General features: G+C 34.9%; 1 protein-coding gene and 1 pseudogene across 1 annotated transcript; both read right to left on the reverse strand.

Moving 5' to 3' along the window:
• Window positions 1–3055: 3055 nt before the first annotated feature.
• On the reverse strand, window positions 3056–16875 carry LOC107859159 (annotated as a pseudogene).
• Window positions 11714–13661, reverse strand: LOC124895981. The gene is made up of 2 exons (XM_047406780.1): window positions 12917–13661; window positions 11714–12740 (listed from the first exon to the last, which is right to left on the reverse strand). Exons 1-2 carry the CDS (start codon window positions 13207–13209, stop codon window positions 12710–12712), a joined length of 324 nt encoding a protein of 107 aa, XP_047262736.1. The 5' UTR covers window positions 13210–13661; the 3' UTR covers window positions 11714–12709.
• Window positions 16876–17014: the final 139 nt, after the last annotated feature.

Consider the following 17014-nt stretch of genomic DNA (forward strand, 5'->3'; position numbering starts at 1 on the left):
AGAAATGTCGAATTTTGTAAAGACGGATTGAGTGCAGATATTAAATGTGATGTTAAGTTGAATGGTTAAGTGGATAGCGACTGAGTATTAAATGGGGTGCTGATGTGGCTTGACCATGTGGTAATCCTTTTTCATATTATGTTCTAGGTGGCACTCCATTAAAGTAGGGGTATTTGTGAGCCAAAAAACAAACAAAACTGTACTTTTGAGCCAAAAAATAATAAGAGAGGTATTTTTCCTTCATTTTGAATAATTTAGGGGTAGTTTTGATCCTTTTTCATAAATAAAATGCTGAAGTGGACTGGACATGTGATAATTTTTTTCATATGGTGTGTTTGGTGGCACTTTATTAGAGTGAAGGGTATTTTTGAACCAAAAAAAAAAATAAACGAAGAGGTATTTTTTAGCCAAAAAATAAAGAGGGGATTTTTGCTCTATTTTGAATAGTTCAGGAGTAGTTTTCGCCGTTTTTCATTATTTTTATTACTTTCTTACTTACTCTAATTTAAAGAAAATGTCATATTTACATTATACACATTTCGACTTCTGATCCAAAATCCAGGACGCGACATCCGACTCTATTCGAGACCTGACTATAACCTCGATCGAGGATCTGACTCTTAACTATGAATCCGACTCGAGACATTACTACGATCCGAGACCCCTACTCTCGATTTGAGAGAAAACTCCCAAATCTATCTCGAGATCTAACTTCCGACACCGACACGAAACTCAAACTTGGGCAATAATTCGAGATTCGAAATTCAAATTCCACTATTATTCCAATTCGAGACACGATTACGATCCGAACTCGAGATACAAACGCATATTTCGAGACCGAATACCCAAATCCATATTGAGACCTTGCTTATGACACCGACTCGAGATCCAAATCTTGACACAAGTCCGAGACTCCAGATTCAAATCACGACCCCAACCCCAGACCCAACCCACAATCAAAATCAAACTTACAACTAGATAAAAGATTCAAATTTTAACCTCGACCCGAGAGACGACTCGCAACTCCAATTTAAGATCACTTATTTTGAGAAAATACTTTTTAGAAAATCACAATATTTTCTTTCATACCAAACACACCCTACAAGAAATAAAAAAGAAAAAATATTTGTAATATAGGAGTAGTTTTTTCTTTACATAATAAAAAGTAATGGATAATATGGATATTGATATTTTCCATGGGGTTTACTCATGTTATTCATATCAAATATTGGTCGGATCGAATATTTTATCTGTTTTTACATGACTCATTTTCGATCCGTCCATATCCGACTCGACTCGTCCGTTTGCCACCCATGCTTGATGAAACACTTCTTATGAAGATCAATTCATAGTAACAAGGGAAAAGACTTACATATGCTACTAAACTATCAAAAATGACTCATTTATGTCATCAGTTAAAAGTTCGACTCATTCATGCCATCGCCGGTTCAAGATCAACTCATTTATGCCATTACTTTTTAATAGTAGGTTTTCAAAAACAGCTTTGTCATGTGGCCTCTTATTAGAGATTCACGTCATCAATAAAAATAAATCAATATTAATTTTAAAATATGAGACCCATTAAAAAGAGCCAACCCATTTGAATGGATGTGGGTTGGATCATGTTACCTCTCCAAACCCAAATTCTTCTCATCAATTCTACTCTTTGAGCTCCAAACCCATTCATTCTAACTTTCTTTAAGGTAGCATGTCAGTAGTTATACAATTTTGTGAATTTGATCAATTTTACTTATTGGGTATCACAAATTCAACTTCTTTTGCTATAGTAGTGTGTGTAGGGGGGGGGGGGGGGGGGGGGGTCACTACAATTTTATTTTATTTTCATTTTTCTGTTCAGTCTTTGAGTATCTGTGAAACTCTAATTTGGGTGGATTGCGATTTATATGTCGGAAATTGAGCTTCTTTTACTAATTAGCATACTGGGTGGTTGTTTACTTGTTTTCTTTAGAGTAGTGGGTGCTTGTTTGAAACAAGTTGTTTCTTTTTCCTTTTCTTTCAGATTTTTTAGTATTTGGGGGACTCTAGGTGTGTTGCTAATTTTATTTTATTTTTTAGCTGGAGAGTGATTTTGAGAGTAAGGATGATATAGTAAAATTTTTGAATTTATTTTTGTAAAAATTACCTATATAACGACATGTTTACTGGTATTTACCTAAAATTACCTATATAACGACATGTTTACGTAATTCTATTTTTGTTAATTTTAGTAGGCTGAGATACATATTTGGTCTAACTGAATACATTTTTCTTCATCTTGTATCTCTGATTCGGGTTGTGTATATATATGTATCTCTTGATGATTTAGTTTTAGTGATATAAGCATACCAAAGCTATATATTAGTAGTGTTAAAGATACATATTGTGCACAATAGTACATATATGTATCTCTCGTTAATTTTTCTGTACGATAAAATATATCTTAATTTTTTAACATATGGCCGTTGAAGATACATATAACTAACGTGAGATACATCCTACAAATACATTTAATAATTAAACTAATTTGCATAATTTAAGGGCTGTAACGGCTAAAGTTCCTTTAATTTAGCAATTAACCTAACTAATAATGGTAAAACCTGAATAAAATTCCACGAAAATAGGTAATTTATTTGTTATTCCACATTTTTTAACAAAATTTCTTTCATATTTCATTTCCAGTTATAAATGATTACTACGACCTTTTCATTGTTTTTTCTTAATTTTATTTGAAGTAATTACAATGATTGTTCAGTGTTGTTACATTATTTCGGCGTTTGAATTAATGATATAATGTATGAGAGCCAAAAAATTGAATTCAAAAAATATAATTGAATTCAAAAAAAAATTGCGAGATACATAAAACATACCTCTCATAAACTATATGTATCTTTAAACTTACTAACGTGTATATTTAGTATGCTCATTTAACTAAAACTTAAAAACAAGAGATACATATAAAACTTAAATAGATAACAATAGATACAAGATATTGAAAAAAATATCATGTATGTATAAATATGTATCTAAACTTGAAATTACCCAGATTTGAAATAACAAGAGATACATAAATCCACAATAACACAAAACCTGATATACAAAAAGCTTAAAATGTATATGTTGTTTTACAGAATATGTATCTTTGGTATAAATATTTGAATCAAAATAAAAAATAGTGTGAGATACATACAAAGCAACCTCGTACGCAATATATATCTTTAAACTTACTAACATGTATCTTTGATATGCCTATTTCACTAAAATCTAAAAAAATAAGAGATACATTTAACAACAAAAATAGAGAACAATAAATACAAGAAATTTCTCTGAAGGTCTCCATAGATCTTGAATTTTTATTTTGAGATAATGATGCATAATTTTTTTCCCCAGTAACTTGATGATTAGAAAGTATTTCCAAGGTGAGAGCAGTTGAATTTTTTCTTCCTCGAAAAGATGAATGACTTTAAATTCGTTGGTCGCAGTATCATCTTTTGTCGGGGGTTCCAATTAATTTTTTGTTTCACTCAGTAAAATATTATTGGAGAAATCTATTTTGATTTCAGAATTTTTTTTGTTAAGTAGAATCTTGTCTTTGAAGCTTACTTTTGACGCAGGTGAGACATCCATTTCTATATCGTTTTCATTGCTATTTGGTGATTTGGGAGGGATGGATTGAGAATTTTGGTTTGAATCCATCGAATCCAGTGGTATGAAAGTGATTTTGGTTGGAGTATTCTATAGAAAGGACAAAAATTTTGGTTGGAGTATTCTATAGAAAGGACAAATGATTTTGCTTTCTAGAGGGATGAATGCCAGGTAAAGTTGATAATAAGATATTGAATATGATTTTAGGAGGAAATTTACCTTAATTCAAAAGTTTGAATTAGAGCAAAAAAAAGGGATTGGAATCGCAGCAGAAAAGAAGGCGTTGAAAAGGGAGGAAACCATTGCTTAATTTGGTAAAGTTATAACCTTAAAAAGAAAGTTTTTAACATGTATTTCCACTTTTCACTGCACAAGGTAAAAGTGATAAATGTTGGGATATTTGTAATATTTTTAAAGTGAAGAAATTTTTAATAATTTTGTAACTTAAGTTGTTTTTTATGATTTTTTTTTGTTTTATGGTGTTTAGTTTTATGTTAAATACAGTATTACATAGTGGGTCTCATATTTTAAAATAAATCTTGATTTATTTTAATTAATGATGTGGACATCTAATAATAGGCCACATGATAAAGTTGTTTTTGAAAACTCATCATTAAAAAGTAATGACATAGATGAACTGGTTGCGATGACATGAATGAGTTGAAATTTTAAGTGATGATATTAATGAGTCATTTCTGATAGTTCAGTGACATATTTGAGCTTTTTTTTCCCGTAACAATTAGTAGAAAAAAATAATCCACGGTAGCATATAGGATAATTACTTAACATGACTCATAGTATGTAGAGTCAATACTGTTCGAGTTTCAACTTGCTGGATTCTCAGAATTTTCAATTCTCATAACATCCAAGTATGATCTCTTATCAAGTTTACGAGCAAAATAACCTCTGACATAATCTGCAGCTTCAATACTTCTGAACTTTGAGAGATTTTTAGCAGAAATGATACTTGGAGCAGGACCAATTTGTCGGTCAAATTTTGTGCTGTAAAATGTTGCAATTGAGAGTCTTTCCTTTTCGCTGTTAACCACTGCTCTGTGCTCAATGCTACGGTAGGCTCCATTTGTCACTATCTTCAGATACATACATGTTGGTATATCAGACTCATTAAAAATATCAAAAAGTATAGGCAACAGTTTGATGTGCAAAACCAGCACCAGATCTGTTACACAAAAGTGAAACAAAATGTAGTCTAACAAGGTTTTATGCTCCTTTACGCGATCTGTAGCAAGAAATGATGTATTTTGTTGTATATAGTCCTTCCCGTAAATTTCAGTATCGACACTGACAGCGTAAAAAATATTTACACTATAATCACTTCAAGGTAATTACTTGTTATGTTGCTTGAATTCTTCAAACATGCCACTGCATGTGTGCCTGATCCTCCAACAAGTAGTGCATTTTTTCTCTTTTGGAATATTAGGGTGCGACAACATCTTATGCAGAATCCGAGCAACATAGATTACACTATGAGTCGATAGCTGGATAAAAATTATAACTGACCTGATAATTAAGATTCTTTTTGAAAGGAAAGGCGACCGTAACATCATACTTATTTACCTCCAAGATATCACCAATGTTGATAATGAAGGCATGAGGAAGAGGAATAATAGGAATCCACACACCATTTTTCTTGATTTGAAGTCCTTCCATTTGGTTGAGTTGAAGGAGAATTGTGAGGGAAACAACATCTGAATGAGAAGTGAGTCCTATCACTTTATCTGGTTGTGGACATGGTGGATAGTAATTCATCCTCATTGCTTGCGTTCCTTCGCCAAACATTTCCCTAATGTATTCTTCATCCATATTTAGTGCTTTTGCTAGAAAATCAATAATCTTCAGAGCCAATATTTTTAGTTCAGCTTCATATAGTTCCACTGTTACTCTGTTTCAATACGACAACATTAGTTGGCATGAGACAACTACACACTATGTTGAGAATAAAGAAAAAGTGTTAAAACAAGATACAAGTGTTTAGATATTTCTTTTGTTGTTTTTATTATTTAGCTTCTTGCACAGGATACATGTGTTTTTATTATTTAGCTTCTTGCATAAGATACATGTATATATATACATTGGTTCACACATAATAAAGATCATCAAGAAAATTTCCCAAAGTTGGTTCTAACTTTTCTACATGGTATCAAAGCAATAATTTTCAGATCAGATTCAACACCAACTTTCTCCTTTCTCAATCTCAAACATGGCGGAGCAAATAGCTACTGCTTCAATGACTACTACTGCTAGCACCCTCACCATGGATCCAAATCATCCTAATCATCTTCATGCTTCTGATAACCCTGTTATGACACTAGTAAATACACCCTTTGATGGCAAGGGATATTCGGGTTAGAAGAGGTCAGTCCTAATTGCTCTGTCAGCAAAGAACAAATTGGGATTCATTACGGGTTCCCACCCATGCCCAACATCGGATTCAGAAGATTTTCAAGCATGGAACAAGTGTAATGACATGGTCACATCCTGGATCTTAAATTCACTCTCTGAGGACATAGCTGACAGTGTAATTTATTCCAAAACTGTACAAGATCTTTAGACCAGCCTTGAGCACAGGTTTGGTCAGTCCAATTGATACGAGTCAAATGGCCACCTTAGCTTTCGATGACATCATTTGAAGTCAGTACATGGGGCATCAAGATTTGGTTGCATTGAGGACACGGGATCCTACATGGAGGGCCCAATTTGAGTACACCAAAGAGCAATCCCACGTGTGGAAGATTGCTTGGAGCATTGAAAATTGAGGACTCACAGTTTTGGGGCTTCATTAAGGGCATTTTTTTCACTTAGCCTTGTTCAAGTAACACTCTATGACCACCCCTTTTCATTAAGGGTATTATGGTCATTTTGTTATGTAATAAGTTAGACTATAAATAGATTCTATTAGTTCATTTGCTAGTTAGTTTTTGAATGATGAAAGATTGAAACACTTGAAAATCCTCTCTCTTAAGAGTTGACCACCTTAGTATAGCCTTAGTTAGGACTTAGAAAAGTCATCCTTAGTATAGGGCTTGGAAAAGCCAATATTGTTCTTTGCTTGGAAATGGTGGATCTTGAGGTGAGTCGATTACCTTGGCGGTCACTATAAGAGTGTGATTTTGATTATTACATTCATTAGGGGTTAGTGTTGAAATAAACTTGGTTCTTAATCTTGTAATAATCTTGGTCTCACTATCTATCTTTATTTTCTATGCAATTTCCCTTGTGTATGTGTTGAATCCATGTCTTATTTTATCTTATGTCATTGTTAGCATCTTCATCTCCTCTCTTTAGTTTTAATTTTGGTTTCTAGCTTTGTTTTTCGTATGGGAGACCAATGGGAGAATCGTCTCATGACTTACTTGCTGCCCAAACCACGAAGAGAAATGCCTACCTACTCCAATACGAATTATTATAAGAGACAAAAGATTGAGAGGAGTAAGGGAGTGCAAGGTGGTAATCCGAGAGTGGAAAAAGGAGAGGTTGTGTGGAGCGAAGTGAGGGGATTACCACCAAACCATGCTAATATTGGTTGTCCTTTTATTTCAAAAGACATTTGTGTACGTATCAACATGACAAGCGAAGGCGAGCAATGCCGAAAGGTAGTTGCTGCCCAAGCTTGTGGAGGGCCTTCACACCATGACAAAGAAGAATCTACTCAAGGACTTCAAGGTAAAATAACTAACTCTTGCACTTTGGTGCATGTGAATGATAATTGTGTGGCTAGTAGCCCATTGAGTGTGAGTTGTAGCTTGCCTATATATGAGTCTATTGTTTGTTTGCCACTTGATGATGATGTACGTGTTGTGAGTGTGGATACACTAGTTGATCCTATTGATGACCGAATCGACTCTTCTTGTAAGATCAATTTATATCCACCTAGTGCTGAAACTATTGTGTTGAATGAAAGTACATTATCTTCTAAAACTGGTGTTGATCAACTTATGTGTGAAAATTACCCACTACTTGAAGATGTGTATGATGTGATTAATGAACCTTAAGTGTGTGATGATGTTGAAAATGTTGACCAAAGGAATAGAAGTGAACCCGAGAGCTATTCTTAAGATAATCTTGCACTTGAAATCTCTTTGAATCTTGATATTGATCTTTTAGAGAGTGATGAATGTGTTTGTTCTGAATTTGTAGGAGAAATAGATCATGCTCTTTTTTGGTATAATGTCTTGTTTGAAGATGATAGAACCACTCCTAATGAACCTAGTGGTGAAAATGATGGTATAGCTTGCCTTAGAAGCTATAACCGATATGCTAACCCACTATGATGTGGCAATATTCCTCCTAAAGATGGAAATCTCTTCTTCGAAGATGAGAGTACTCTTAAGGGTAAGGGATATGTGGTCTTGGAAACTAATTCTCCTTCTACTTTGTGTGACTTTATTATTGAGGGTACTCATGGTGATGATTGTGAAACTAGTAGTGAGTACACACATGAGGGCACCTTAGTAGAAGTCGACTTGAGTGATACATTTCTCTAATCTACTTGCATTAGATAATATGTATGCTATTGTAGAGAGTATGCCATTTAGTTTGGGTGGAGACCACGGGAAAGGAGAGTATTGTCTAGACCCGTGTCTATGGCCACTCTTTCCGTTTGACCCCGGTGCCAAATATATATTTGATGATGATGGTGCACCCAACTTGTTGCTTGGTTTACATTACAAACAAAGTATCACTTTTGGTGAATTCCATAGCCAAATCCTTTGTGCATTTTCATTAATTATTTAATATTTAGTTCAAAGGATCCTTGGTTATATTCTAAATATGTGCAACCTTGGCATGTTAAGGTGATTTATCATGCTAACCCTAACCATCATGCTATGAGGAGTTTGTATTTGTGTGTCCTTTCTTTGGTTTTGTAAGGTTTGGATTCGAGGTCGAATCCTTTTCAAGAAGGGGAGGATGATACGAGTCAGATGGCCACCTTAGCTTTCAATGACATCATTCGAAGTCAGCACGTGGGGCATCAAGCTTTGGTCGCATTGAGGACACGAGATCCTACATGGAGGGGCCGATTTTAGTACACGAAAGAGCAATCCCACGTGTGGAAAATTGCTTGGAGCATTGAAAATTGAGGACTCACGGTTTTGGACCTTCATTAAGGCATTTTGTTCACTTAGCCTTGTCCAAGTAACACTCCATGACCACCCCTTTTCATTAAGGGTATTATAGTCATTTTGTTATGTAATAAGTTAGACTATAAATAGGTTCTATTAGTTCATTTGCTAGTTAGTTTTTGAATGATAAAAGATTGAAACACTTGAAAATCCTCTCTCTTGAGAGTAGACCACCTTAGTATAGTCTTAGTTAGGACTTGAAAAAGTCATCCTTAGTATAGGGCTTGGAAAAGCCAATATTGTTCTTTGCTTGGAAATGATGGATCTTGAGGTGACTCAATTACCTTGGCGATCACCGTAAGAGTGTGGTTTTGATTATTACATTCATTAGGGGTTAGTGTTGAAATACACTTGGTTCTTTATCTTGTAATAATCTTGGTCTCACTATCTATCTTTATTTTCTATGCAATTTCCTTTGTGTTTGTGTTGAATTCGTGTCTTGTTTCATCTTGTGTCATTGTTAGCATCTTTATCTCCTCCCTTTCGTTATAATTTTGATTTCTAGCTTTGTTTTCCATATCACCAATGGTGCTAAGCTTTATCATCTGCAAAAGGAGCTCAATAGCTTAAATCAAGGAACAAATAGCATAGCAGGATACTTCACTAGACTTAAAAAATTATGGGATGAACTAGATTCTCTTAATTCTAATATTCAGTATAGTTGCGTGTGTATATGTAAAGGTAAGATCAAACTAAAGTAATCCTTAGAGGATGAGAGGTTGATACAGTTTCTCATGGGTCTTAGTGATACCTATTCTCAAGCTAGAAGCAACATTCTCATGATCAACCCATTACCTAACATCAATCTTGCTTACTCTTTGATTCTGCAAGATGAGAACCAAAGGGAATCTTATTTCAACCCCGTGAGTTCTGCAGATTTATCAGCCTTCATGACAAGAAATATTAACAATCAGAAGGTAGGGAAATAGACACAAAAGTTTATACCATCAGCTCCCCACAAATCTAGAAATTTTTATCCGAGATCTGCACCTCCTCAGGTTCAACAGCAGAGGTTCACCAAACAGCTTTCAAATGTCAAAGAAAAAAAGGGGAAATACAACCCAAATGTCTCTTATGATTATTGTGGAAAGAAAAGACATCTGGAATAGATTGTTACAGATTGATAGGCTTTTCTGAGAATTTTTAGTTCACAAATGATAGGGGTTCTCAAAATCAGATAAAGGGGAATAATGCTATGATGAAAGATGCAGTGCAAAAATAGGCTATTGAATCTGAGATACCTTTCAGCAAGGAACAATATTCTCAATTTGCTCAGATGTTTAAACAGATGAAGATGGAGAAAGGTTCAAGTTCAGGGATTGACATCAATGTTAATTCTGTAGCTGGTACAATTTCTAAGCATCTTGGTTCATATTTTTCTGTCCTAAACTCTAGCACCCGGATCATAGATTCAGGTGCATCAGAACACATGTGTTTTAATTTATCTTCCTTTGCTTCCATAACTTGTCTTTAATTTCATTTAACTATCAATTTTCCTAATTGTCAAACCATTTGAGTTACTTATATAGGTACAATAGCCATATTTTTTGATTTGATTCTAGAAAATGTGTATATGTTCCTAGTTTCAAGTATAATCTTATGTCTATTCACAAGTTGTGTAAACAGTTTTCTTGCACCTTGTATTTCACTCTGACAAACTGTGTGATGTAGGTCCCTTCCATGAGGAGGCCTCAAGTTTTTGGTGAAGAACAAGAAGGTCTTATCTACTCAAGCCTAATGCCAAGGAGTCATTCTCTAGTTTCAGCAAGACTACTTGTACGAAGATTGTTACTAATCCTAGTAGTTCTTCAGTTTCTGTTTCTAATAAAGGTAGTATTATTTCCTCTCCCATTTGTAATAATGCAGCTTCTAATGTAAGACTTTGGCATATTAGATTGGGGCATTTGCCTTTTTCATCAATGAAGAATGTCCGTTTTCTTTCTTTTCCATCTACTTCTGAGTGTTTTTGTGATATTTGTCATAAAGCTAGACAATCTAGACCTTCTTTTCGCATTATTCAAATTTCAACAACTTCTATATTTGACCTTATTCACATTGATACTTGGGGACCCTACAAGGTAGATACTTATAATGGATATTGATACTTCCTTACTATAGTGAATGATTACAGTAGAGGGACTTGGACTTATCTGTTGAGAACTAAAAGTAATGCTTTTCCTATATTGGAATGTTTTCTGAATATAGTTGAGAGACAATTTAATGTTAAGGTGAAGAAAATAAGGTCAGATAATGCCCTGGAGTTGGGAAAGATCTTGATTGCAACTAATTATTTCAACTCTCAAGTTATTGTACATCAAACATCCTATGTGGCTACCCCTCAACAAAATGGAGTTGTTGAGAGGAAGCACAGACACTTGCTTAAAACGACAAGGGCTCTTTTATTTCAATCTCAGGTTCCCTTAAGATATTGGGGTGAGTGTATCCTCACTGCTACTTTTCTTATTAACAGGATGCCTTCAAGAGTCCTTAATGGAAAAACTCCCTATCATAAATTGTTTGGTAAGGCACCTAATCATAGTTCATTAAGGTGTTTTGGATACTTATGCTATGCTAGCACTTTGTCACATGTGAGAGGGAAGTTTGAACCAAGAGAACAAGCTTGTGTCTTTCTTGGTTATCCCATTAATCGAAAGGGTTTTAAAATCTTAGAGTTGAATACACAGAAAATAATTGTCACTAGAGATGTCCAGTTCTATGAGAACATTTTTCCCTTTACAAAGAATACCATATCATCTCCACCTATCTTTTCTGTACCAGACCATGAATTTATTCTTTCGCTGATGACACACTCCTTTTCAACACAAATTCTACAAACCACACTTTTCCCCTTTCAGATATACTACCAGCTTCAGATTCTTCACATTCACAATCAACCCCACCTTCTCCACCAAAAAATCTACCTGCAATCAGTACACCACTTGTTAGGAGATCAGACAGAACTAATAAAGGTGTACGTCTAGTGCATTTACAAGATTATTTCTATAACAATATATTTTTAGCCCAGTCACTGAGTCTTTTTTTGCATCTTCTGTTGCACCTAATTCTATTTATTTTGCTGGACTCTCTTTATCAAATCAACTCATTCTTGAATCAGTGTCTACAATCAAAGAACCAACTCGTTATCACCAGGCATCTACTAATCCAGATTGGTACAGTTCTTTGGATGATGAACTAGCAGCTTTACAGTCCAACCACACTTGGGATGTGGTTCCACTTTCACCGGGAAGAAAGGCTTTACCTTGCAAATGGGTTTACAAGGTAAAACATCATGCAGATGGATCACTTGAGAGGCTAAAAGCTAGGCTGGTCATAAGGGAGGACATCCAAAAAGAAGGGGTAGATTTCAATGAAACCTTCTCCCCCGTAGTCAAAATGACTACAATCCGATGAATTTTATCTGTGGATGCTAAAAGGCATTGGGATATTTCTCAATTTGATGTTAAAAATTCTTTCTTGCTAGGAGATTTGAAAGAAGAAGTGTATATGAAGTTTCCACCTGGTTTGTCTTCTCCTGATCCTAATTTGATGTGCAAACTCAATAAGTCGCTTTATGGTTTGAGACAAGCTTCTAGGCAATGGTATGCCAAACTTGCAGGTGCTCTTAATTTCAAAGGTTATAGTGCTTCTCTCAATGACTATTCCCTTTTTTCAAAAAGACTGGTTCTTTGATATCTATAGTGGCTGTATACGTTGATGATATCCTCATTACAGGTGGTGACACCAAAGAGATCGAGTGTCTAAAATAGTTTCTTCATTCTGAATTCAAAATCAAAGACCTAGGACTTCTACATTACTTTCTGGGAATGGAAATTTTAAGTGAAGATCATGGAATTATCATCTGTCAAAGGAAATATACCTTTGATTTACTTCAAGAGTTTGACATTTCTCATTTGCATCTTGTATCATCTCCGATGGATCCTTCTTGTAAACTTTCTGAATCATCAGGAACACCCATGTCAGATCCTTCTGTTTACAGGCATTTGATTGGCAAGCTAAGTTATTTAACTCATACCAGGCCAGATATATGCTATGCAGTATTAACATTAAGTCAATATATGCAAACTCCCTGCGATATACTTTTCACAACAGCTTTGAGGGTTCTGCGTTACCTGAAAGGACATTCTTGTCGAGGGATCTTCTTATCTGCCTCTCCATCTTTCTCCCTCAATGCATTTTGCGATGCGGATTGGGCGTCTTGCCCAAATTCTCGTTGATCGATCAGTGGGTTTTTCATCTCCATGGGAGGTTCTCCCATCTCTTGGAAGTCCAACAAGCAAGCATCTGTATCTCTTTCATTCGCTAAAGTGGAATATCGATCGATGAGACGATTAGTTGCGGAGCTCACTTGGTTAACTCGCTTATTGTTTGATCTATCAGTTCCATCGGCTTTGCCAATGCCCATTCGTTCCGACAGTCAAGCAGCGATTCATATCGCTAGAAATACCATATTCCACAAATGCACAAAACATGTGGAGCTAGATTGTCATTTCTTCCGGCAACAATTTCTTTCTGGGCTCATTTCTCTTCACTATCTCCCTTCAAAGGATCAAATTGCCGACATATTCACAAAATCCCTTTCTGGACCATCGCACCACCGTTTTCTTGCCAAGATGGGACTCACTTCGATCCCCTCCATCTTGAGGGGATGTTGAGAATAAAGAAAAAGTGTTAAGAAAAGATACAAGTGTTTAGATATTTCTTTTGTTGTTTTTATTATTTAGCTTCTTGCGCAAGATACATGTGCTTTTATTATTTAGCTTCTTGCATAAGATACATGTATGTATATACATTAGTTCACACATAGTAAAGATCATCAAGAAAATTTTCCAAAGTTGGTTCTAACTTTTCTACACACTACACATCTCAAGTTTAACTAGGATTTAACTTATATATACTGACAATAATGTAAATAAATTATTCGGAATATATACCTGAACGGTTGAGGGAGGTGGGAGAAAATATGTTGTTTTCTGAGATAAGGAGGATTGGTTGTCAAGAAAAACATATCAGCCCAATCAAGTTTCTGATCCTCAGAGACAACAAAATCTTGTCCATAACCATCCATATCACCATCCATTTGCTCAACTTTTTCTTATCTTCCAATGGAAGGTTGAAGAAATCTTGAGTATCCTTCTTCACTTTATCAATTAGTGAGTCACTCACTCCATGATTTATCAGCTGTAAGTATTAATTATGCACCACATACATTACCAAAACCAACAATATAACAAGGATATGCAGTTAAATTAATTTTCTTAAAAACTCCAGTGTCTAAAAGTGAATAAAAAGGAGTACACAATAGAAAATCCATTACTATAGGAGCTAATTTCTCGCTCAAACATTAGTTTTCAAAACTGCACTGTCTACACGCAGAATCGAGCTTCTTGTATGACTCAATGTTTCTTTAGCACGATTCATTGTATGACTCAATGATAATTATGATTAAAGGAATTAACCTGAAAAAATCCCCATTGTCTACAAGCAGAATCGAGCTTCTTGAATTCGAATTCATCCCCAAGAAGCAAGCTTTCCACGTTGATGATTGGAATATTATCATCAGATTTGATCATAATCGGAGGAGGAAGTTGTTGATCATCTCTCAGGTAACGCAGCGGGACGTTTTCCAGTGAGCCTTTGGCCAGTTCTTGAACACTTGGTACCGGCAAAGATCCCCCTAGCCTTGCCAAATTATTTTCCTCCTTCATTAGTTATTTGTATAACTTGAAATGATTAACTACTAATCTTCCTGTAATGCTAATACCCACAAATATATACTAGTGCAGGCACACCTAACCTCATACTATATTCTAGAAGAAAAATATAGTATAAGTTGTAGTATCCATATTCGCATCTAATATGCTAGACCAAGCAAAAATAACATATATTAATTGACGAGGCCTGCAGTTTCCATTTAAGCCATGCTGGCCACCGGTCACTCATCAACAACAACGATTGACTAGTCTCCCTTATCTGCACCTCCCAAAATACCCACCCCCACCATTTTCAACCCTGTTGCAGCCTTGATTCCTCGAAAATAATGAAACCTACTAATTTGAATAATATGCAAGCGTGACCTAAGAAAGATTTGCTTTTGAATGCTGTTAAATCCATCGCTATGTTACATGGGGAACACTACATAAAGTGGTCGGAAACTGAGGTTGTTAATATGAATATCATTGAAAATTTACAACATGCCATCGTTGGAAAATTTTCATATGGATGACCTGATCTGGAAGAACTGTGTAGCACGATCCATGTACAATGTAACATCAAGGGCCATTGTCAGATCAATTATTTCAGAAATTGTCGCATTCTAATTAATTAGACTTTCTTTGAGAGAGGACTTCATTAATCTAACTTCAAAGGCTGCCTTTTATATTAAATCAAAAGATGGTGTGTCTTATCAAATGAGACCCCTGATTTATGACTCTAAGTTCACTGTTAAGGAGGAAACTTCTACGGCAATGATTTGGATCTCATTCCCCAACTTTTTCTTTAGAAAAATTTCACAGCTATATGAAGAAGCCAGCAATGACTTGGATCTCAAGCTCACCAAAGCCAGCAGGGAAAAAGCTAGTAGAGAAGAAGAAGGTCGATGAAGTTCCTACAGAGAAGAAGCCTAAAGCCGGAAAGAAGCTCCCGAAAAATGCTGGTGGCGACAAGAAGAAGAAGAATGCAACGAAGAGCATTGAGACTACAAGATCTACATTTTCAAGATGTTGAAGAAGGTTCATCCAGATATTGTTGGTCTTTCAAGCAAGTCAATGGAAATAATAAAAACAGTTCCATTAATGATATATTTGAGAAGCTTGCTCAGGAATTATCTAGATTGGCTAGGATTTACAAGAAGCCAACTATTACTTCTAGGGAAATTCAAAATGTTGTCAAGACTTGTGTTGCCTGGTGAACTGGCTAAGCATGTTGTTACCATGTTCACTAGCTCTTAGGTTTAAATTTGGGGATCTTTTGGATATTGGATCAATGTAAAGGAAGGTAGTTTTTGATGTTTGTTTGGTGAATTGTCCTTAGTATGATTACTATAAATGAGTGGAAGTCTTTTATCTAATGAAAAAGAAAAAAATCAAAGAAGATGGATATATGTATTTGGAGATTTCGAAGATATTTTACGCCTGAAATCAAGAGTTCTTGAAAATTTTAGTATTGTTACTTTGTAGTTTGGTGTAATATACCATAACTCAAGCTAACAAACGGATATCTCGCTCTCTCTTTAAAGAGATTTAAGCTCATTGCGACAAAATCTATACTGATTCAACAATATATCTCTTTGATTCATCTCCTACAGGATATAACAGCCCAACAACGTCGTACAACTCAAGCAACTCCAAATAATTTGAAGAGTCCAAAAACTCCACTAAAAAAACACCTTCCTTCAACATTTTAAACTCTGTTTTGTATAGTAAATGTAATTGGAGATTTAAAATATTTTCTTTATTTCAACTCTCTCTTTCACTTCACTAACTCAAAGTAAGAAAACAAATAATATTTCTCATCCACTTTTAGTCCTTTTGTCACTATCTCAATACAATGAAGAAAACATCCTTTATATAAGTGTAAGATTTTTCCACAAATAAATGTTGAGAATATGGATAGTCTTTTGAGAATTAGTGGGGCAATTAGTAGGAGATAATTACGGGATGGTTATATGAGTTACATCAAAATAAACACTTCTCGGATGAAATATATTTATGTGTATATGTATCAGTTAATGTATAAATATTATGCTTGGCACCCACAATATCAAAGGGACTAGTGGCGTAAGTGGTCGACTCCAACAATGTGGGTTTGAAACCTGCTCTGCACTGTACTTTTAGAGTGATTTTTAGCACTTGTCTGTTTTTTAAAGATCCATAGTGTGGCTATGAAGAATAGAACCCATGATCTCTTCTTCACAAAGCACTTGACAATACCAACTAGGCAAGCCTTCGTGTAATAGTAACACTTGTTAGATATATATAATTATAGTTTACTCTTTGAATATTGATTCCATTATCCTAAAATATCGTACGGAGTATATGTTATTGTTCAAAATAAGGTAGCATCCGGAGCTTTCGAATCTTGGATCCGCCTCTGAAAATAACTAATCACATTCTTGCCAATTTATACCCAATAACACAAAAAGAATAATGATTCCATTTTTCCACTTCATGCCTACTAATTATCATGCACATTAATATTTTTATTTAAAT

This window comes from Capsicum annuum, chromosome 2 (genome assembly GCF_002878395.1).
Source record: "Capsicum annuum cultivar UCD-10X-F1 chromosome 2, UCD10Xv1.1, whole genome shotgun sequence".
Taxonomy (NCBI): Eukaryota; Viridiplantae; Streptophyta; class Magnoliopsida; order Solanales; family Solanaceae; genus Capsicum; species Capsicum annuum.

What these genes read in the sequence shown, in the direction of transcription:
- LOC124895981 (XM_047406780.1), bottom strand. Translation starts at nt 13,209, where the DNA reads ATGGGCATTGGCAAAGCCGATGGAACTGATAGATCAAACAATAAGCGA. An exon ending in CGACAAGAATGTCCTTTCAG is followed by an intron (nt 12,741 to 12,916) that starts GTAACGCAGAAC and finishes CTGATGATTCAG; the next exon opens with AAAGTTTACAAGAAGGATCC.